This window comes from Schistocerca piceifrons, chromosome 8, assembly GCF_021461385.2.
Source record: "Schistocerca piceifrons isolate TAMUIC-IGC-003096 chromosome 8, iqSchPice1.1, whole genome shotgun sequence".
NCBI classification, from domain to species: Eukaryota; Metazoa; Arthropoda; class Insecta; order Orthoptera; family Acrididae; genus Schistocerca; species Schistocerca piceifrons.
The window spans coordinates 232,861,574-232,886,600 of record NC_060145.1 but is presented as its reverse complement, the minus strand read 5'-3'; the positions used below and the strand labels follow the sequence as shown (position 1 = coordinate 232,886,600).

General features: G+C 40.0%; 1 protein-coding gene across 1 annotated transcript in view; it reads left to right on the top strand.

Moving 5' to 3' along the window:
* Positions 1-586: 586 nt before the first annotated feature.
* Positions 587-25,027, top strand: part of LOC124712230 (xanthine dehydrogenase/oxidase-like) — a gene marked incomplete at its 5' end in the record, with an annotated part of 311,678 nt that continues 287,237 nt past the window's right edge. The window contains 3 exon segments of the mRNA XM_047242525.1: positions 587-611; positions 5,516-5,673; positions 6,425-6,585. Of these exon segments, the coding sequence (XP_047098481.1) occupies positions 587-611; positions 5,516-5,673; positions 6,425-6,585 (344 nt within the window).

Here is a 25,027-nt window from a genome sequence, read left to right as displayed (position 1 = left end):
ATTTTTGGGACTGGTGCTGCCATCTGGAAAGTAGGAGTGGTAGATTTTTGCACCGCTAGGTGACGAGAGCTGCATATCTGATGAGACAGTGAGGAGAGTGGCATTCAGCTGCGAGGACATGTTGCGCATCCACAGTGACTTCCGTAGTACTCTGTGTTTGATGTGTGGTGATTTTATGTATGGAGATGCGAACAGAAGTGTGCACAGACCTTTATCAGACCGCATCTGATGATCCAACCTTCTCGGCACAGATTATCACCAGTGACTAGAGCTGGATCTACAGCTACATCTACATCCATACTCCGCAAGCCACCTGATGGTGTGTGGCGGAGGGTACCTTGAGTACCTCTATCAGTTCTCCCTTCTGTTCCAGTCTCATGTTGTTCGTGGAAAGAAAGATTGTCGGTATGCCTCTGTGTGAGCTCTAATCCCTCTGATTTTATCCTCATGGTCTCTTCACGAGATATACGTAGGAGGGAGCAATATACTGCTTGACTCCTCAGTGAAGGTATGTTCTCGAAACTTAAACAAATGGTTATGACCCAGAGACAAAGCAACAATCATCCCAGTGGAAGAGCCCGGGCTCTCCAAGACCCAAAACAGCAAGACAGGTGAAGAGCAAAGTCAAGAGCATGATCATCATTTTCTTTCATATCAAGGGAATTGTGCACAAAGAATTCATCCCACCCAACCAAACAGTGAATTTTGCAGTGGCTCTGTGAAAACATGTAGCAATGATGGCCTGAACTTTGGCGTCAAGGGAACTGGCTGCTGCATCACGACAACATGCCCTGTCACATGTCCTTGCTCACCAGGACTTTTCTGGCAAAAAATAACATGACGATTGTACCCCACCCACTGTACTCACCAGATTTGGCACCTTGAAACTTCACACTGTTGCCAAAACTGAAACTCAAGTTGATATGCCGTCAGTTCAACACTCTAGAGAGGATTCAAGAAGCATCGCTGGCGGTGATACACACCCTCAAAGAACAGGACTTCCAGAAAACTTTTGACCAGTGGCAGAAGTGCTGGGACCAGTGTGTACATGCAGATGGGAACTACTTCGAGGGTGATGGTGACCATTAATCCAAAGATAAGGTTTTCAACAGATGGCAGTACCAGTCCCAAAAATTTTGGATAGGACCTCATATACAGTGTTCCAGCCACTGTTCCCTGTTGCAGACATGTGCGGTATGTTACACCAATGATGACATCTCAGAAAGTCCCCAGCATTGGGCCATCTGTCATAAGTATTGGGAAAAGGGTCACATTGCAGTAATCTGCCAATCAACTGCACAGAACACAGCACAAGAGACTATGGATATGGATACTCAGGAAATGTTTTTGTCAGGGTCATTTCCCGATCATGATTCCAAAAATCTTTTTATTGAGGTTTTGGTTCTCTCACAACAGCTGTGCCTGTGGGTTGACACTGCCAATGCAGTTTCCCTGCCTAATGCCCAAACATATTCTGACCTTGGCTATTCACAGATGTCACCAGTAAACAGGCACCTCAGGGGATATGGTAAACAGCAAATACCCTTGCTTGGCCAGTTCACAGTGGAAGACACCTATAAATCTTTGACTCCACCTATTACCTTTATTGTCATCCATGAAACTAGTTTAGTAAACCCTTTTGGGTTTAATGCCTTTCATGCCTTTGGCATTTCAGTCATGGACTCTATACAGTCTTTGAAATCACTATGCTCGGAATTTCAGGATATCTTTGTGGAAAGCCTAGGTGCACCACAGCCTTTCAAGCCCATGTAACCTTGAAGCAGTTACTTCATCCTACATTTTTTTCATGCTACACAGATTCCCCTGGTTCTCTGCTCCCAAGACAAGGGGGAGCTGGACTGGCTCACCTCTCTCAGGTTTGTAGTTCCAATTTCCCCCAGTGAATGGGGCACACCTGTTGCCATCATTAAGAAAGCCGCTGATAAATTGCTCCTATGCAGCAATGTTAAGACCACCATGAATTCACAGTCTGTGGCTGACACATACCCATTGCCTCATGCTAACAAACTGTTTACATACTTAACAAGAAGTCAATTTCTCTCCAAACTCCTGAACCATATAGCCAGTTACTCCTGTATGATGAGTCCAATCATTTCATGCTCATCACACAGTATTTGTCCTTTACCAATACCAGTGGTTGATTTGGTGCCTGCAAGAGCCCCTGCAGTTTTTCAACGCTATTGAGAACAGTCATGTCCAATATTTGGCACAGCTTCAACTACCTGGATGTACTACCTGCACAATCTCCAGGCACCCTTTGAAAAACTCTGATCCATGCTTCTACATTGCAATCTACAGAAGTACAAATTTTTCCAACTGTCTCTCGAGTATTTGGGCTACAAAATCTTGCGGTAGAATGTCCGACCCATGAGAGTATTGTTAGGGTTATTGTGGACCTGCTGCATACCTCGTGATTGTGTGAACTGTAGGATTATTTAGGTAAAATAATCTATTTCCACCATTTCATTCCCTGGGAATCCATCATCTTGCACCCACACCAGCTCCTTCTACAAGGTGTCCCTTTTGTCTAGTCTCCAATGTGTGATGAGGCCTTCACCATGCTGAAGCACTGTCTCCTGTTGACATTGTGTCTAGCTACCTTTGGTTTTGGCTGTGGATGCCTTGCAGTATGGCGTGGGGGTGGTCCTCCACCATTGGAAAGCAGACAGCTCAAGGCAGTTGCTGTCATTTGCATATAAAACTCACAGTTCACTTAGGTCCATAATTTTCAGGAGAAGAAGGAAGCTTCGACCATTGAATATATATTCATCAAATCCACATTTCCTTGTATGGCACCAAATTCCAACTATATATGGAACACCAGCCCTTAATTTCATATTTGGTCTGCCTGCCTGGTCCCTGATAAGGTGGCCCACACATTGCAGCTGTGGGCTTTGTTCCTCTAAATTACAACTATGGCTTTCATTTTCACTCCACAGGACACCACACCAATGTTGATGCCTTTCCTCTGGACCCTGAGTTTGATTGGGAGGAGCTTGTGTGTTTTCACTATAATGCCTCCATCCAACAAGCAGTAGATGTTGTTTTGATACTAGTGCCTGAGTCACTAAGCTGAAAGTGGTCAACCACTTCTTCAGGCATATAGTCTGCCTCATCCAACAGGGTCTTGTCCTCCATATGGCTCCTCCAATCCACTTTGTGACTATTTTGTCTCTCATTCTTAGATGATGTATGCCTCATCTCCATGGATGGTGCAGCTCCCTCAGTGCTTGTTCCCAAGAGTTTAAGGTGAGAGATTTTACAGCGGTTAAGCTGTTACATGAGGGCTGCCGGGGTGATTTCTGCACCAAAGCCTTGGCTCACAGAATGTTTACTAATCTTGTGTTGACTGAGAGCTGGAATTCTTGGTTGCTGCATGCCCTAGTGTGCTAGTCAAGGAGTGGCTCCTGGGTCATCATTCTCTCTATGGCCTCCAGCAACACAGCTCTGGGAAAGCATCTCAGTTGATTTTTCGAGTCCACTTCTGAATGTTGTCTGGCTGATTGTCATTCACATAATTTCGGGTTTTCAGTACGTGATCCTCCATACCCCTCAAATGGTTCGCACCATTAAGACCCAGACAAAAAAATATCGGAAAGACTTATCCACCGAATATGTATTAATTTTTTTATGATGGCCTACAAGACAGATACTATTGGTTCCCATAGCTCAGTAGAGCTTCCCATGGGTGCCATTCAAGGACATTGGTATGTCTCCTCTGTCCTGGATCTCACCCACCATTGCCTTCTGGTGCACCGGGTTTTATGCCAGGGATGGCAGTTTTGGCACATGGTTTTGGTTAGCGTCCCCACTGCATACTGTCAGTCATCATACCCCACAACAGCTGCCACATCTAAAACCTTAGGACAGAGGACTACAAGCTCCAGAACCATCAAAATCAGCTCCACATGTGGGTGAGCATGCCCGTCCCGTCCCGGCCACACAACCATCTTCCCAGCTATTCCAGTCACTGGGCACCACCTACCTGTGAAGTTTCCAGCCTCCTCTTCCACCTATGACAGTGCCTTTGCCCAAAGAGCTTACACCTTCACAGCCTCTGGCAGCAGCTCTGGTGGTGCTCCAACCAGAGTGTATACCCCTCACCAGTTTGATATCACAGGAACAACCCTAGCCTGCAACAATGTTGCCTCCACCTTCCACACAGTAGCTGGAAATTAACATGGATCCTGATTTATGCTGCCTGTGACCAGATTTGTCACCTTATCTTCTGATGGTGGGGGCATTGGGGATCTCCTCACACTGACCACTTTTGCCCAAATCCCCAGTCTCTGGTAACTGCAGTTTGCTCAGGGGCTTCCAAGGAGGAAGACACCATCTTCACACTGCAGCCAACCCCAACTCGCCCTACGGATCAGCAACTCTCGCTGCTCCGCCCCCCTCCCCCCCCCTCCACCCGAGTGGGGAAAGTTGTGATGACTTACATAGATCCATACCCAAAAATCAGACACGGCATCATGGAATCATAAGGCGTGCCACAGAAGTCAGCAAATCCAACTAGAGGTTCGACAACTGTCAGAGGCCGCCACTTGTAAATGTGTTTACAGCCTCTCATCCACTCATACTGCCTGCTAGCCAATAGCTTTTGGTATCTGGCTCTGCCAGTTCTAGCTCAGTTATATGTTTACCTCTGCATAAGTGTTATCAACCTATTATTGTGAGACACTGTGGCTAGTATACCAGTCATAGTAAGTTATTTCCTACACATTATCCTGTCCTCTTGTCAATGCATTCTAATCCCACAAGAGAACATCACACGAGATGACTGACACAACAAACTTTAAGTCTAGAAAACAATTTATTATAATGGGTACACTAGCCACAGAGTAACTCACAATAACAGTCCAACAACACATATGCAGAGATAAACACACAACTGAGCTACAGCTGCCCTGGCCTGTCTGTAAAAGCTGTCAACCAGCTGGGAGAGTGCATGATCAGAGGCTGCACCTGCATCTGTGAATGGTGGCATCTGATGGTTGTTGAACTTCTAGCTGCATCTACCTACTTCTGTGGCACACCTTACAACTCTGCACCCACATCTCAGGTAGGGTCTAAGCATGTCACTACATTCCTGACATTTGTTTTCTTCAGATAAGCTGTTATTTGAGGGGGAGTGGGTCAAGAGGTCATGATTTGTGTAACATTCATTGACACAGAGCACATTATGCTCAGTGACTTGTTTACATTTTCTACCAACTTTACTCTTGGCCACACCAACAATTTCAATGTATTTTATCTTGTAATGACTGCTCAGTGTCTCAACTATGTGGTGGGTTGTAACCTTAATGCCTTCCACCATTTGTAATTCAATGAGGGTTTTTATGTGCTGTAACAGATGATTTACTGTAACATTTATTATTGTTATTATTATCCAGACATGTTTTTGTATGAACTGCTGATTTTTAAACACTATATCCATGTGGAAGAAACCAGAAACTGAAATCATAATTTCATCTTACAGTGGATAACACAGTTCCTGTGGGCACTTCACTGAACACTTACATAAGAAATTATGTCAACCTCAAAGGAACTAAGGCAATGTGCCATGAAGGAGGCTGTGGCTCATGTATTGTTATGATGACAAGAAAACATCCTGTCAGCCAGAAAGTGGAGTCATTTGCAGTCAATTCTGTAAGTCTCCTATATAAAAAGACCATACTATTAACAACTACTTACATTAATACACTAGCTGAACAAAAAATATCTTATAGTTTGTTTATGGTGCTCCAAATGTATATAGCCACAATCATAGGGGTAATGGAGAGGCCACAAGCAACAGCAGTTGCCACTGGACATGGGTCTGCAAATAAAAATACCATTTTTAATTGACAGGGAAAGAGAAACACAAGCAAAATGCATTTAACGTAACATTATTTTCATTTTCTTGCCATATAGTTGTTCAAACAAGCACTCACAATCATGCAAGCAATCTTCACATCATCAATACACAGTCCTGGTACATTTTCAAACATTTAGGATTGGTGGGGAAATTTGATGGTCAAAGAACTGGAATACATTTACCAGCCCAGCAATGTAATAATAAAAGTCTGTATGAGTTCCAGTACATGCAGAAGAGAGAGCAGGCACATCATATGTCAAACAGCTAATACATTTTCATTTGTTGCCTAAAAAGGATATTTGTAATATCATCACTGAAGTAATAGTACTTCATGTAGTGCTTGTGGTAGGGACTAATGTTTCTTTATACCCAGCAACAACCATTAGCAAGTGTATATGGATTTCCTGAGTACACTTTATATGGCAATAATTGTTTACTTGGGCCTCTCTCTGAAATCTTTTAGCTTGTTTCTGGGTATTTTGTTGAACAATTAAATATTACTTTTCTGTCACCAAAAATTTTAATTTTATTGTTGTTTTACAGTGTTTGATACCAGTATTTTCATGCCACAACTGTAAGATAACAACAATTGAAGGAATTGGTAATAGAAGAATTGGGTATAATCCAGTTCAGAAGACACTTGCTGCTTTCAATGGCACACAATGTGGGTACTGTTCTCCTGGAATGGTTATGAACATGTACAGGTATGTGTAGTTGCGTTTAAAAGTTTGTAAAACTATTTTTTTATGTACCAAGACATCAGAACTATGATTCCAAATTGTTTAATTTGTTCTCCCCTTTCATCATACAAAATGTTGTCATGGAAACTCATTATGATTTTAGCAGTTCACTGTTTCTTGTTCCCTATCTATAAGGTACAGATAAAAAAAAAGGGAGTGGTTGAAAATCATTTCAGGGCTAACTGATCACTAATACATAAGACATAAACACAGAAGCAAAACACAAATGGTTGTATCAGTGCATAACATGAAATTGAAAGTAAAATTTCCATAAGAGGTAGCTGAAAATTTTAACATGTACTTTACTAGTATAGCAAAGCAGGAAATCGAAAATCAGTATGACAATGGACCTACATACCTACCAAATTATTTAAATGCTAGTGTTAAGTCTATGTTCCTTCAAACAGTCATGGAAACAAAGGTGAAACAAATAATAAGGTCACTCAAAAACAAATATTCATGGGGACTGGATGGTGTGCCAGACTATGTCTTTAAAAAGTCATCTGATAATGTATTAAAACCTCTGATATATATATTAAACAACTCCTTATCAACTGGAATCTTTCCCAATAGCCTAAAAACAGCTAAAGTAACTCCACTGTTCAAAAAACGGGACTTTGAAAATGTAAATAATTATCATCCAGTATCCCAACTCAGTGTTTTCTCCAAAATATTTGAGAAAATTTTCTACAATAGACTACTAAGCTACATTACAAAAAATTCGTTACTCTCAGCAAATCAGCATGGATTCAGTAAATCAAAGTCTACAACAACAGCAATGTATGAGTACATAGAAGCTGTGCTTAAAGCACTGGATGACAGAAAAGATGCTACTGGTATCTTTCTGGACCTTTCAAAAGCTTTCGACATAGTTGACCATGACTTCCTCATTCACAAATTAGATCAAAAAGGTGTCCAAGGAATCCCAAATCAGTGGATAAGATCTTACCTAGAAAACAGGCAGCAAGTGGTGGTTTTAAGGCATGATGACATTTCAGCACAAGGAAATATTATCACAACAACACATGTCTCCAGTAAATCAAAAATAAAGTATGGAGTGCCACAAGGTTCTGTCCTAGGACCTCTAATGCTCCTCCTTTATATTGATGATATAAATGACTTTATTAAATTGGGAAAACTAATCTTCTTTGCTGATGACACCAGCATGTTAATAACAGCTGCTGACAAAATCTCATTGGAGGTAACAATAGATACTGTAATGTCCCAAATTACTAGCCGGTTTCAAAAAAATAAAATAATAATAAATAAAGAAAAAACTGTCTTTATGAATTTCCGCTCTTCTCCACATTTGCAAAAATTTATTACAGTGCCATACCTTGAAAATACGTTACTGAACTCGGCTACTGACACTAAGGGTCTAGGCCTATGGGTAAAAGATAATTTAAAATGGGACTGTCATATAAAAGAACTTGAGAAAAAACTTTCAAAAGCTTGTTATGCTCTGCATGTGTTAAGTAAAAGTGCAAGCAAGTCAATAGTTATTCAGGCGTATTATGCGTACTTCCATGCACTACTTCGATATGGGCTAATCTTCTGGGGAAATTCAGCCACCAGCATAAAGATCTTTAGGATGCAGAAAAGAGCAATCAGGGCTATCTGCAACCTCATAAAACTGGAAACATGTAGACCACATTTCATCTTGATGAAAATAATAAGCCTACCAAGCCTTTACATATATGAGTGTATCCTGTTCGCAAATGAGTATCTTTTAAACCAAACTGGACATCTTCAATAAAATAAGCATATACACAGTCACAACACAACAAACACAAATAATATCCACATATCACAATGTAGAACAGCACTGTACCAAAAAAGTGTATCAAAGATAATAGTTCAGCTATATAACAGCCTACCCAGTGATTTAAAATTGCAGCAACATATTTTTTTTTTTAAACATAATCTTAAGTCATTTCTAGTGGAAAAATGTTTTTACTCTGTAAAAGAATTTTTAAATTACAAAAAATAGCCTCGTAAACAATGATTATGTAATAATGGTTAAATTCAAATTGCTATATTTGTCACTTGTAATTTATGATTGTTATCTGTAATTACCCCCCCATGAACCATGGATCTTGCCGTTGGTGGGGAGGCTTGCGTGCCTCAGCGATACAGATAGCCGTACCGTAGGTACAACCACAACGGAGGGGTATCTGTTGAGAGACCAGACAAACGTGTGGTTCCTGAAGAGGGGCAGCAGCCTTTTCAGTAGTTGCAAGGGCAACAGTCTGGATGATTGACTGATCTGGCCTTGTAACAATAACCAAAACGGCCTTGCTGTGCTGGTACTGCGAACGGCTGAAAGCAAGGGGAAACTACGGCCGTAATTTTTCCTGAGGGCATGCAGCTTTACTGTATGATTAAATGATGATGGCGTCCTCTTGGGTAAAATATTCCGGAGGTAAAATAGTCCCTCATTCGGATCTCCGGGCGGGGACTACTCAAGAGGATGTCGTTATCAGGAGAAAGAAAACTGGCGTTCTACGGATCGGAGCGTGGAATGTCAGATCCCTTAATCGGGCAGGTAGGTTAGAAAATTTAAAAAGGGAAATGGATAGGTTGAAGTTAGATATAATGGGAATTAGTGAAGTTCGGTGGCAGGAGGAACAAGACTTCTGGTCAGGTGACTACAGGGTTATAAACACAAAGTCAAATAGGGGTAATGCAGGAGTAGGTTTAATAATGAATAGGAAAATAGGAATGTGAGTAAGCTACTACAAACAGCATAGTGAACGCATTATTGTGGCCAAGATAGATACGAAGCCCACACCTACTACAGTAGTACAAGTTTATATGCCAACTAGCTCTGCAGATCACGAAGAAATTGAAGAAATGTATGATGAAATAAAAGAAATTATTCAGATAGTGAAGGGAGACAAAAATTTAATAGTCTTGGGTGACTGGAATTCGAGTGTAGGAAAAGGGAGAGAAGGAAACGTAGTAGGTGAATATGGATTGGGGCTAAATTTTGCACAGAGCACAACTTAATCATAGCTAACACTTGGTTTAAGAATCATGATAGAAGGTTGTATACATGGAAGAACCCTGGAGATACTAAAAGGTATCAGATAGATTATATAATGGTAAGACAGAGATTTAGGAACCAGGTTTTAAATTGTAAGACATTTCCAGGGGCAGATGTGGACTCTGACCACAATCTATTGGTTATGAGCTGTGGATTAAAACTGAAGAAACTGCAAAAAGGTGGGAATTTAAGGAGATGGGACCTGGATAAACTGAAAGACCCATAGGTTGCACAGAGTTTCAGGGAGAGCATAAGGGAACAATTGAAAGGAATGGGGGAAAGAAATACAGTAGAAGAAGAATGGGTAGCTCTGAGGGATGAAGTAGTGAAGGCAGCAGACGATCAAGTAGGTAAAAAGCAGTGGTTGGGAAGGGAGTAAGACAGGGTTGTAGCGTCTCCGCGATGTTATTCAATGTCTATATTGAGCAAGCAGTAAAAGAAACAAAAGAAAAAGTTGGAGTAGGTATTAAAATCCATGGAGAAGAAATAAAAACTTTGAGGTTCGCTGATGACATTGTAATTCTGTCAGAGACAGCAAAGGACTTGGAAGAGTAGTTGAACGGAATGGATGGTGTCTTGAAGGGAGGATATAAGATGAACATCAACAAAGGCAAAACGAGGATAATGGAATGTAGTCGAGTTAAGTCGGGTGATGCTGAGGTTATTAGATTAGGAAATGAGACTCTTAAAGAAGTAAAGGAGTTTTGCTATTTGGGGAGCAAAATAACTGATGATGGACGAAGTAGAGAGGATATAAAATGTAGGCTGGCAATGGCAAGGAAAGCGTTTCTGAAGAAGGGAAATTTGTTAACATCGAGTATAGATTTAAGTGTCAGGAAGTTATTTCTGAAAGTATTTGTATGGAGTGTAGCCATGTATCGAAGTGAAACATGGACAGTAAATAGTTTGGACAAGAAGAGAATAGAAGCTTTTGAAATGTGGTGCTACAGAAGAATGCTGAAGATTAGATGGGTAGATCACATAACTAATGAGGAAGTATTGAATAGGATTGGGGAGAAGAGAAGTTTGTGGCACAACTTGACCAGAAGAAGGGATCGGTTGGTAGGACATGTTCTGAGGCATCAAGGGATCACCAATTTAGTATTGGAGGGCAGCGTGGAGGGTAAAAATCGTAGGGGGAGACCAAGAGATGAATACACTAAGCAGATTCAGAAGGATGTAGGTTGCAGTAGGTACTGGGAGATGAAGAAGCTTGCACAGGATAGAGTAGCATGGAGAGCTGCATCAAACCAGTCTCAGGACTGAAGACCACAACAACAACAACATCTGTAATTAATTTTGTCATGCTCTCTCTCTCTCTCTCTCTCTCTCTCTCTCTCTCTGTGTGTGTGTGTGTGTGTGTGTGTGTGTGTGTGCATTTCTTTCGCAATTTTAACTAGTCCTATATTCAATGTACTGTTTAAGTATGTAATGAATGAAATGGACCAATGACTGAATGAATACTTTTTGAAGATGTTTGATAAATGTTGTTCATTGAATTCTGGCACAGTCATCCCTGTCACTAGTGATGCAACTCCTTCTATATTAATGCTCCTGCATTTCTAGCTTTCTTGGTGTTGAATTTTTTTCTTTCATTATTAAGATATAAGATGGCAACTAGTGTTGATATACATAGTGTTCATGTGAAAAAATGTGAAAATTATACTGATAAAAACAGCGTGTGCACTAATTGTAGTGATGAAATCAGGAAGGTAATGATTGTGTAAGTAGTCTGCATCTAACCATTAATATTCTGATGAGTGAACTAAAACAATTTACATCCAGAAAGTGTAAACCGACAGCAAACATGCCTCACAATAACCTCGAAATTCCAGGCATAGTGGAAAACAAAGTGCCACATTCTCAACGAAGTTTATTGTATGAACCTAATGTTGTGTTTACTAGCAGATTCAGTGTGCAATCAACCATGCAAGATAAGAAACATTGTGCATGTGATAAAACTAATTTCCAAGCTGAATATGAAACTACAAACAAGCGGAGTGATACATCCTAAAGAATGCCTAACAGCTCAATTACGGCTATGAAAGAAAATGAGTCTGAATGACCTGAACACTTGCATGACTTAAATATCAAATGTTTGTCCAGTACTGACACAAAATTTTTTGGCTATAATGTCGGATGCCCTTCTAAACATGCAGAAAAACCTAAATGAAGAAAAGTAGTAGTGATGGCAGACAGTCATGGTCATAGATTTTCTTGCCTTCTGAACGGTCTGTCCAGTGTACAAACAATCACTTACATAAAGCCTGGTGCTTCTATGTCAGAAGTTTGCAAGCATGTATGATCCACAAATGTTGCTGACTTATCCTCCGAAGATTTTGTTGCGCTATTTGGTGGGTCAAATGACGTCTACAAAAACGAAACTCACAAAGCAAAACAAGAACTAAAAAGCTGCTTAGGACAGTTAACACACACAAATGTTGTAGTGCTGAACATCCCACATCGGCATGACTTACCATCTTGGTCATGCGTAAATAAAGAAATAATCAATGCCAACGCCAGCCGGGGTGGCCGAGCGGCTGTAGTCACTACAGTCTGGAACCGCACGACCGCTACGATCGCAGGTTCGAATCCTGCCTCGGGTATGGATGTGTGTGATGTCTTTAGGTTAGTTAGGTTTTGAGTAGTTCTAAGTTTTAGAGGACTGATGACCTCAGAAGTTAAGTCCCATAGTGCTCAGAGCCATTTTGAATCAATGCCAACCAACAAATTTCATTACTTTGCAAACATTTCAGAAATGTAGAACTCATAAATGTTAACAATATTGGAAGCTGATTCCACACATTACATGGATTGCACGTTACCAACATTGGGAAAATACTGCTTGTCAGAAAAATTAAAGAAATTATAAACAAGAGGCATCAAACACTCATTTTATGTCATAGACTTCCCTCAACCTTTCGTGCTGGAAGTAGACCTTTGGCCATGTGGACTACCAATCCTCAGGCAGTTACACATGTGTTATTCATCACTTATCACAGATCCACACTTTTAACTATTTAAAATTTTAAGTGAGGAACCATTTGCCGAAAAACCAGGTCTCAATTGCATGTGCGCAATTCATGCTTACGCTCGCATCATTCCTTATACACCATGGCTCTAAATTTTATGTCATGCTGCTACTTCCTCTACACAAGAACATATATTCCTTTAATTCTCAATAGTGCCCCTGGACACATGCAATTACATGGCTGAACGTTACTGCTGGAGCAAACAAAACTGTTACTTAGATCTCAACAGTGTTCTTATATAATTAAAACATGCCTGTTTACAATCACACTCCAAGAAATCAGTCAACCATCAGGACTATGCTTTGATACATCATATGCACTCCTCTAAGTACTTGGTCATATTATTAAATTGCACCATTCTCCCTACTTACTAAAATTAGTTAATCAAAAAAATGCAAAAGAAATTCTTCTCCTACTATATACGAATAAAAATGAAATCCTTCTCTTAGTTATATTTTCAGTGCAGTTATTTCTTGCTAATTCTACTTTGTTTCTGTGTCAGGGTCACCCTTAAGGCTGAAAGTCTTATTAATGCAATTCCCTATTATAAAACCACAAACTACCAATGATATTTATCACATAATCACTAAGGTATTTTACTACTTACATTACATTACATTCCCAGTACAAACATTACTTTTCTTCAGAAAACATCTGAATGTGCCTGTGTTTCAACAATGACTATCCCTATTTCCTTTAGCAAGAGTGGGTACATTATTGCGCACATCTATCGGATTATTTCTACATGCATTCACTGCGTATGGACTAACAGTCACATTATTTGCTGGTGAATTTCTGTACGTGTCCTGATTTGACACATTATTTCCACCCTTCTGTACATTAAATGGACTACTGCAGCTCTTATTACGAGTATACGAAGACAATGCAGAAGGCGACATAGAAGCAGATTTACCAAAGTCTTTATTAGCAAGTTCTGCCATATGGTAGGTACGATAAGCAATAATGTCTCTATCAACAAAACTTTCAAGTCCGGGTACGTTAGGAACTCCAGTACCTCCACATACAATGGTTACAGTGAGCCAACCATTACCATGATTGAAGGTATCATTAATGTCAATACTAAAAACTAAAATTCTGTCTACAACCACAGAAAACACAAGGTCTGTCGACAAGTGCAGTAGCAGCAACACTCTTAACTGGTATGCGGTTCTTCTTGTCCCCAGCTGTTGTGGCAAACTCGATGTTCTCGATCGTTTTATAAACTGTCTGCTTAGAACTGCGATGAAATCTCCTGTAAGGCATTGAAAGATTCCTGTAACTCTTTGACCTGGGATACTTCTCTGGCCAAATTATTTACTTTGTTTGATAAATCTTTAAAACTTTTCTTAACTTCAGATACATCTGATTCTACCTTTTCTGTTTTGTTATTAACATGTTCTAATATACTATGATCCCTGTCATCTAGAGCAGGATTAAACTTTTGGACTAACGCTTGTTTGTGTTTGACTAACATCTCGTCCACTTTAGCGGTTATGTTAGTCTCAACCTTTTCAAAAAACTCATTTTGCCATTGGATATCATCCTCATGCTCTCTTTCTCTTTGCTGTTCTATTATTTCCAATTTCTGGAACAGCAATGCAAGCTTATTGCTTGAATTTGCTAGCTGTGCCTGTGTTTGTTCACTTTTGGCTGCTCTCTTGCAGCTGATTTCAACCGCCAGTCCAACAGTCTTGTTCCCCCAGTGATTGTAAATTATGTTGATAAATATCAGTCTTTGATTGTACACTGTCAGGTGGGATTGTAGTTTGTTCAGTTTCATTCACTATAGTCCCTCCTGCCAACGACCCAGGAATATTCTCCACCTGGTCATCAGTTTTATAATTTTCGAATTCCAAATGATTATGTCTTGTACTCGGTCTAACCATTGTGCTAACTGATGTAAATAGCGTCACACACAAAAATCAGACTACACTAATAGTTTCAATCAAAGTGGTAGAAGGCAGCTATGTGTAAAGTTTGTTATTAATTGTATGGGCCCAGGTACTACTGACTAGCTTCAATTAGAAACCTAGTCATTTGCATTCGAGTCCTTACGTCACAGTCTGTCTTGGATGTAAAGAACAGTGTGGGTCTGCAATCACTAATTCAGATTCTAAGTCAGCTTGTTGTCATTCCAATGTGTATAATACATGTAACAGAAACATTTTATTCATTAATTACAATGCACTATGTGTTTTTATACATACATTTAATCAATAACAACAGTAAAATTAGGTCTCAGGATTCTAATTTTGATGTCAGCCGCATGAATCGGTGTTCAGTGCAATCAGCTGTTGGTGTATATGAACTGAGCTGTTTAAATGAAAAAAATAAACAATGTTTGTATCCACAAAAAGAAACTCTGTAGTGATAAGGATTATCTATGAAAAGTCAATTATATGCAGAACACTACTACTGATGCCAGTCTAATATAATAGCAATTAATAAAAATAATAAAAAAGAATATAGTAATAATTATTATTTGAATATTAATAGTAGTAATTCTTTCTCTGCCAGAGGCTGGGTGTACGAATTATTAATTAATTATATTTTGTCTTTGAAATTAGTTTTGTAATGTGAATGAGAGTCAACTCCCTAAGCACTTTGACTTGAAACTGTGAATATGCTTTGATAGCTTTTAATAAAGTGATGTCGAGAAATACCTCTAATACTACTATGCTTACAGTTCTGTTAGGTAATTATGCACCCTGTCTCTCAGTGATTAATAACCCAACATTACTATTAACTCAACATTGATCAGCAATCAGCAAACTAGCTCTGTACTCAATCTCCCAACCTTGAGTAAATCTGAAAGTGAAATATATTGAATTATTCGTAGCCACCATGTAGCTCATGGAATCTGAAAGAAAGGTTAGTGTCCTAACCAGTGGAATGTCTCAAAGATGAAGTGAAAGAAAATTATCAATTATTTTCTAGTATGGCACCTAACAATTGTCAGTGTTCCGTTGAGGCCATGTCTACTCAAAGTTTAGGTTTACTCAAGGTTTAGGTTTGCAAATAATTATGTACATTACACAAGTTTGAAGTCATGAACAACTATATTTTTGGTTTTGTTTATGACTTACATAGACTGTTACAGCAAGATGAACCTCAGATAATCATTCTTTCCTCTTTTAAGTTCAAGAACAGAAGAAGTCAACCAGAATAGAAAAGTTTAGACACACAATCTCGAATGTACATGGAATATTCATCAAGGCATACATTGCAACATAATGCATTTGTTTACTCTTTGGCATACATTGCCAGCTATTTATATAATAATTATCGATACATGGCATTTACAAACTTCAAATTCATGACCACCCCAGGAGATAGAGTACAGCTCCCAGACATGTAATTTACATAAAGACTGACTTAAATGGCTTCCAACACACTTTATATAAATTTAACAATAATTAGAACTAATGTTAGTTATTTGTTTATTAGATTTCCATACATTACAATCAAAGATTTGTATTTCTGAGTAACTAAATAGTGGTAGAAGATTCATTTGAAAGACAACTTTTAGATACAGCAGCAATTTCTATTGAATTATGCTGTCTAGTTTGCTATCTAATGGATTATATTTTAGTAACAATCTTTTTACTAAGTAAACTGTTTACTCTGAAACCAAATGGGTGCAAGAGCTGCTACCATGATTTTGTCATTTGGCGTATAAATGCTACTGTTATTTACTTGCCTTTTTCATCTACTTCATCTGGGTGTTTACAAACAATCACTGACAATGAAAACTGTAATTACTGATGTTTTGTAATTAGCACAGTTTTCAGGCAAACTAGCTTCACTCATGAATTCTAAATAAAGAAAAGACTGTAACAAGTATTAAAGCTAAATTGGCTAAACCTTGAGTTAATATTCAAGATTCTGAATGCTGTACCTATGAAATCGTGGCATGCATCAGCAAAGAGAGTATCTCCAACATAAAAGTTACTTATAAGCTTTCAAATCACAAAGTGGCAATTTTGGCTGACATCCAACTACGTGCAGGTGAACATAATAACAAACTGTTAGTTTAAGAATAGGCTGCATTATGCTTTGAAATATGGCTAGGTTGGCTTATACTGTGTTTGATGAACTAAAAGAAATTTAAAAAAAATCTGGGTTACAGAAAATGTTGGATGATTACAAATTTAGAAAAATTTGTAGGCACAAATTGTGTATATGAATGAGCACCATATTTCAAATTAGAGTCAGTTATATGAAATTATTAATTAGTGAGTTACTCAATTAATGCCATTTGTCATACTGTACAGAAAAATTAAAGTAACAATATATGCATAGTTCTGGATCGAACAATGGTTATAATGAAACCTGAAATGGGAAGTGGTACTGTCTACAAACTTTGATGTAAATTACCACACAAGATAAATAGTTTTAGATAATTTAACAACTTTACAGGTAACTGAGGTTGCTTAAGTTTCAAATGGTGTAGATCACCCTTCTCAAATATAAGTATTAGCTTATAGATTTTTTGCAAATAGTGAACTGTAGTGCTAACTTAAATTAACTGTAACTTTTACTTAAAAGTGCACTAATGAAAACTAATTACATTGATGGAATCAGACTCTTGAAATGAGAATCCATATAACAAATTTAAGTCAAATTATGTCTAAATAGGATTTTGCGGTTTTTAAGTAAGTGTTACGTGTCAACATATAAATGTGTTGAAAATAAGATAAAAATTAGTGAAAAGAATTGGTTGTTTATGAGAACAGAAAAATGTAACAGATGGGAGGCATCCATTTGCTGTGCAACAAAGTTTCCCCAGAAGATGGCTCAGGGCAGCAGTTGCCCCCTTACTGTGTTGGATGTTTGTCTGCATCACTTGCAGCCACCAGTTTTCTGCAATGGCCGCTTCCTACATTTTAATTATCCTGATGTAACTGCCAAGAACTGTAAATAAAGTTTCAGGCCTAATTCTCACATTGCCCTCAGGGATTCTTCACTGACTTTCACGAGGATTTGGCTCTCAGATATGATTTTCCCATTGATGAGGCCTTGTGGTTCTATACCCATACTTTCTTGAATAGTGTCTTTGGAGAAGCATCCTTAAGAACTTTTGGTACCCAAACTGATATCTTTGTGGTCCTGAAGAGTTCAGCTGCTGTCTTGACCAGCAGTTTCATCCCCCCCTATGGAGATATCTTGGGCATCATTTCCTTCAGCCAGGCCTCTCTCCTCAAGATTAGAGCATCTTTGTCCAAATAGACCCTCATGAATTTGAGTCCTGGACTTGTATCCTGCACAGTCTTTCTAAAGAGACCCATCGGAACTAGCTCCTGCTCTGTGAGGTGATTTTTGTAATGGTTGAATAACTGCCATTCTAAAAACTGAGACTGAAATGCTATAAATCTGTTTAACTATTTTTGGTTCAACTTTTTTTGTAACTGATTATCTTGAGAAGTGTGAGTTTTAGACTCTCTTGTTTTCTTGTTGCCTAGCTTGAAGGCAGAAGAGTTCTGTATATCACTGTCACTCTGAGACAGTCTTTAGGAAGCTATTCCTTGGCCTCCAGTTGTTTTTGTTTTCTGAGAAGTTTTCTCCTCTGAGCCCAGACAGGGATTTGATCTTGACATGGCCCAAATTTTCCAGATGATTTTCACTTCTTTGACTTGGCCGTCACGATGCAGTTGAGGAAACAGCTTCCATTGCTTCCAACCGTGAAGCTTTGGTCTCATAAAGACTCCTGGTTTTTGTTTTGTTTTTCATGTTCCCAGTTTTTAACCCATGAAGAATGGGGATATGTCAGGCCTGCACCAAGGACCCAGATGAGGTGCATGGCCAATTACTCAGGAAGGTTGCCTGCAGTGAGGGTCCATTCATGACACATCCATCCATGTGCCAGGAACCACACAGCATCGATCGCACTTTGGGCTGGGTGCAAGGGAAATTGAGGAGAGACTGTGGGAGTAGATGTAGGAGAGATGGGACATCATGAGACATGCTTCATCTCATTCATTCACTGACACCTGTCCAGCATGGGAGACGCTGCTAGTAGCTATGCTGCAGCCAGTATAATCTTCACGTTCATGCAAACATGCAAGCGTCTCCATCCACATAATCAGTGCTGCCAAAGGGCAGTCCCAGAGATGTTGCTACCCATTCTTCACTTACATAAGTAAGGTTTGGTAGAGCTATGGTTCTGTGAAACTATAGGAGGGTTTCTTTCCTGATTTCATGGCCTGTTCAATATTACTTTTCAACACAAATGAATTCCCTCTGATGCACACACACACACACACACACACACACACACACACACACACACACACACCTCCCCAACTGCTTCCTCAGACCCTTCCACTCATGTCAGTTTTCACTACAAATTGTGATACAGAATGTGCACATATCTTGCCATTGGGCACCCCTGGTGCCCCTCACAGCTTTGCGCCCTAGCAGCTGCTAATAATTGTGATACATCTTTTATAGAAATCTTACCATTTTGGCTCCCCTCTCATCTCAGCGCCACAAACAGCGTTTGTGTCACTTTGTCCTTAATCTGGGCCTGCCTTGCTTTATTGTGAAATTTTTTTAAAAATCATTCCTCATGTGGAAGTAAATTTTCTTAATTTTTATGTTCATGCCATGGTTGTATATATGTGTTGTGTTACAGCAAGGATAATTAAAATGTTTAACTTGTTCCAAGAATCCCTTATTCAAGACTAATTCTGATCTTAGAGTTTTTATGGTCTGAAATGTCATTGCTTTAATTTTATCCAAAGACAGTTTTAGGTTGTGATCTGAGGCTATCTGCTGGAACAAATGGACATCCATATGCTCCACGTCTCACCTTCTCTGCCCAACTCCTCCTCTCGTCCACTTGCCCATCCACTCCTCTCACCTTCTTTGTACATCCCCTGCTGCCCCACCCTCCCCTGTGCAGCTCCTTCCCCTACTTCCTCTGTCCATCTTCTCTCTCTCCTCTTTCTGTCCATCTACAACTCCTCTCCCATCTCTCAATCCATCTCCTACTCCCTCTTCTCTGTTAGTCCAACATGTCCTCCTACTCTCCCTGCTGAACTCCTCCTCCCACACACCCTCTTTTTTCATCTGCTTCTCCCCTCTCTCTCACCTCCTATCCACCCTATCTATCTCCTACCTTCTCTCTCTGCGCCTCTTCCTTCCCACATCACCCTATCCATCTTCTCCCCCTCCAATGCATACTCCTCCCTCCTTCCTTCTCTCCTTATTAGCAATCTTGTCCTCCTCTGTCTGCCTCCTTTCTCCCCCTCCTGCTCCCCTCCCTTTTTCCAACCGCTCCTCCCACCTCTCTCTGTTTATCCCTTCCTGCCACCCTCTCTTTGTTCATTTCTTTCTGCCCCTCTCTCCATCCATCCCCACCTGCTGCCCTCTCTCTGTTCATCCCATCCATTATCAGTCTTGTCCTCCCCCATTCATGCCTATCTGCTGGAAGAATGTTTCTTGCCTCTGTCATGTAGCCTGCCCTGCAAAAGATGTCATTATGCCAGAGCTATGTGCTTCCCGCACAACATGCCATCAAGCAGGGCAGTCTATACAGCAGGAGTTGTAAAACACATTTTTGCAGTATCTTTGCTCCTATTGGAGCTAGGCTAGCTCAGTGCTGATACTCAAGAAGTCTGCTGTTTGGGTGCCAAATATGCTTGATATTTACCCAGGAGTCTGAGAAGAGATACTGGAAATTCCTATATACAATCTGCTGTATATATGCATTAGCTATCAATTTTATAAAATGTATTTCCTAATAGCTCAGGTGGTACTATCACCCATCCCTCATGGTTGCAAGTACACTCCTCCGATGCTAACGGATGTTGTGCAAAGATGTATGCAGAGTTGTCTCATTGGCCTACTCTCACGTTTGTCCATAATGATAGTGTGTGCACGTGTGTCCACAATGGTGAATATTTTAAGTAGATGGCAATTACATCAGCAAGTGATCACTGGCAACTTCTGTTGGAAGTCCCCACACATTAGTATTAGTGCACGACCTGTGATGATATTGTTACTATGGATGTCTTGCAGCATTGTTCTGAGTGTTCCAGCTGTGTTTCTATGTGCCATGGAGCATTCATCGCAGACTGTTAACACACAATCAGTTAGTACATGAGCCCACCTACTGGACTGGTTTATATTGCATGATATGTCGTGGTGTGGTACATATAATGGTATACGTAGTGTGGAATGTGCTGTCATTCCTCCATACAGTAGTGTATCAGTAATATCAGAGCTAACAATAGCAAGTGCAGTATATCATTGTGATCATACCTCTGCCAGTAGTAGACTTATTAAAAATATTTCCCCTTTACCATCAGGTGCATCCAGAAAACATTGGCCATCATGATAAGTCCATATGCACCCCATTAGCTCGCTGTATGTCTCTTTTTTGTCGTAATTTAGAAGTGATTTATGAGAATCTACATTGGCTTTGGAAGTCATCGACATCATAACTCATTTTGTGAATTACCTCTATCAGAGGTGCCAGCAAGCCAAAGTCTACTAGTTGTTTATTGCACATGCCTATACACATATCTTCAATTGCAATTAATGCATGGTTGAGCACACAGTCACCCAACTGCTCAGGCTTGGTTGTTGCCTGTGGAAAGATGGGAGGAGATGAGATGAGCAGTGGTCATAAGCCATAAGCCGGAGGGGGGTGGGGGGGGTGGGGGGGGGGAAAGGTGTCATCGGGTGAGGCAATACATACACATATGCATGCTAAATATCTACTATCTGACTGCCCATATTGCCCTTAAGGAACCTGTCATGTGGGCTGCCCAACAGAGGAGGTCGATAAGGCAGGTCGACACTATTCCCACACAACACACCTGTTGTAGAGGGTCTTTACAGCTGGGGCTTAGTAACATGCATGTCTGTATCTTCATAAACATTAGAGCTTGAGCATTTTAAACTCCACTATGTTGGTCATCTTGGGGCAAGATGTTTTCGCCATAGATTTGTCTGTGTACATGTATGCCACATAATGCACACACCTCTTGCTCCATCTCCTCCTCCACCCTTTCTGCCTATCACTTCACTGCCTCCCTATCTGTCCATCTACTCCTCCCATCTCTCAGCCTGTCTCCTCCTTCCTTTCCTCATTCTATCCATCTCCTCCTCTCCTTATCCCACTGCCCATCTCATCCTCCCCTCACTCTGTCCATTTCCTCCACCTCCTCTCTTGCTGTCCGTCTCTCCCTGCCCCCTCTCTGTACATTCCCTTCTGTTCACTCTCTCACTACCGATCCCCTCCCGCCCCTCCCTCCTTATCCATTCCCTCCTGTCCTCATCTCTCTCCATCTCTTCCTATCTATATCAACCCTTCCCTAGCACTGCAGAAGAGGTTGATAAAGCAGGCTGGTACTTCACCCACAACACACCTCTCATACAGCACAGCCTGTATGTCAAGGGCTTGGAAAACCTTTTATCCCATGACATGCAGGCTGCCCTACAAAGTAAGTTCATAAGGCAGGGCAGGTCGGTACCACACATGTGAAATGCGTGGCACCCTATACAGTAGGGGCTTAAAAACGTTACATGTCTTTATTTCCATATATATTAGAGCTAGAGCTTTATAAACCCGCTTATGCTGCTACTCTCAAGGTAAGGAGTTTGTGTGCCACATTTGTCCCACTTCTGTACAGGAGCCTGGAAGAATTTCCTGATCCAGAAAACACTGGCCATCATGATAAGTCCATATGCACCCCATTAGCTCACTGTATGTCTCTTTTTGGTCGTAATTTAGAAGTGATTTATGTGAATCTACATTGGCTTTGGAAGTCATCAACATCATAACTCCTTTCATGAATGACCTCTATCAGAGGTATCAGATACGTATGTCCCTGTCATTCTTTCATTAAATCAGTATATGAATTAGGCAAGTACAAGACAGTTAGGTCCCTGTCTTTTGTAATGTTGCAGAAATTATCTGATACATGACCTTCCTCAGAGGGCCTTTTCCTTGCCAGCATCAAATTTTCACAGAGGCAGTGTTCCTGCATCTCTCCATTCTCTTCCCTCTAGGGGCAGGTCCTCTTTCTTTGTTACATGTACCCTATTCATTACACCATTTACATGTAAGGGTACAGTATCTTGTTTAATGTTATACATCACTCTTCTCTCTATTCCTGTACTTTGAGATAACGTACTCTTACATTATCTAGTATCCTTATCTGATTACTGAGCTTCCCCTTCTGCTGTCTTTTATGTGTACTCCTCTGTGTTTCATTCAGTGTGACCAAAGGTTACTTTTGTTCATTGCAAATGTATCATGTTGCTGTACTATAAAGTCCCAAGTAGATTTCATCCTGATATTAGCTTATTATTCTACTGCTATGCAAGGATACCTGTTCTTCTCCTCTTTGATGTTATCATGCTAACATTCTGCACCTTTCCAATCTTTCCAATTAAACTCCTAAAAACATTATCTATGGTTGCTTAGTACCTTAAACATATACAGTGTTTGTGATATTGGCCAGAAAATTATCATCAATCAATATCACAAAGTGAAGTCATACTCAAGTTAATATACCAAAAATAACATATATAGTAACTGCTTTTTTTGGCCATCTGCCTTCTGGGTGGTTTGATGCAGCCCACCATGAATTCCTTCCCTGGGCCAACCTCTTCATTTCAGAATTGAGTATTCCTTTATTTATCTGACATTCTGTCCCTTCATCTTGTCAGAGTTTTCCACATGTTCTGTTCTTTGCCGATTTGATTCACATCAGTTATGGTTTTCCCAAGGTCCGTGATTTACTACCCCACAACAATGAGATCCGAGAACCAAATATACATTCTTGGAAGTTCCTTCCTCAAATTAGGACCTATGGTCGATAGTAGTAGGCTTCACTTGATCATGAATGCCCTCTTTGCCTCTGTTAGTCTGTTTTTTATTTCCTCCATGTCCGCCACTGCTAGCTGAGTGGTCAGTGCAACGGAAAGTCATACCAAACAGCCCGGGTTCAATCCCTGGCTGGGTCAGAGATTTTCTCCACTCAAGGACTGGGTGTTGTGTTGTCCTTATCATCCTCCTTTCATCCCCATTGACAAGCAAGTCACCAAAGTGGTGTCAACTCAAAAGACTTGCACCAGGCAAATGGTCTACCCGCCGGTAGAGTTACTTTGCTAATTTTGATGTGAAATTTCTCATTTTTCTCATTTCTACAATTTCTCAATATTTTCCCTTTTCCTGGTTTACTCTCAGTCCATATTCTGTATTTATTAGACTGTTCATTAATTCAGCAAATTCTGTAATTCGTCTCCATCTTCACTGAGGATAGCAATGTCATCAGTGAACTTTATCATTGATATCCTTTCACCCTAAATTTTAGTCTCACTTTTAAATCTTTCTTTTATTTCTGTCATTGTTTCTTCTGCATATAGGGGCAAAAGATTACATCCCTGTCTTATGCCCTTTTTAACCTGAGCTCTTTGATCTTGGTCCTCCAGTCTTGCAGTTCCCTCTTGGCTCTTTTACATATTGTATTAACTTGTCTTTCCTTGTAGCTTAGTCCTATTTTTCCCAGAATTTGAATGTCTTGCAGCATTTTGAATTGTCAAATTCTTTTTCTATATCAAATGACCTTATGAGTGTATCTTGATTTTTCTTCAATCTTGCTTGCATTATGAAGTGTCACATCAGAAGAGCCTCTCTAATGCCTTTATCTTTCCTATAGCCAAACTGATTTTTATCCAACAGATCCTACAGTTTCTTTTCTTCTTTATATTATTCTTGGCAGTTGCTGAGTTGCATGAAATGTTAAGCTAGTTGTGCAATAGATCTGGCACCTATGTGCTGTTGCTATCACTCTGCAGCGGAGTGTGTGCTGATATGAAACTTTGTGGCAGATTAAAACTGTGTGCCAGATCAAGACTCGAATTTCCTGACAAGTGCTCTACCATCTGAGCTACCCAAGCACAACTCACAGCCCATCCTCACAGCTTCATTTCTGCCAGTACCAGAATTTGTATTTAAGTTACATGTTCAGATAAAATTTCCATTTTATTGTAATTAGACATTATCACTATACAGAAAGTAGCATATTATTTTTATCACAAAAGATGACTGAATTTTTATTTTTTTATTATTACTTGTTATTTGCATATAACAAGGCAGGCAAGGAAAACCCATTCTTTAGTCGTATGAACTTTGTTTAGTAGTATGTTTAAGGGTTTATTCACTACAAAAACTAAATAATTGTGACCATATAACAAGGTAGGCAAGAAAAACCCGTTCTGTAGCCATATGAACTGTGTTTAGTATGGTATTTAAGGGTTTATTTGCCACAAAAACTAAATAATTGTGACCATGTGGAGTCTGTCGTCTACA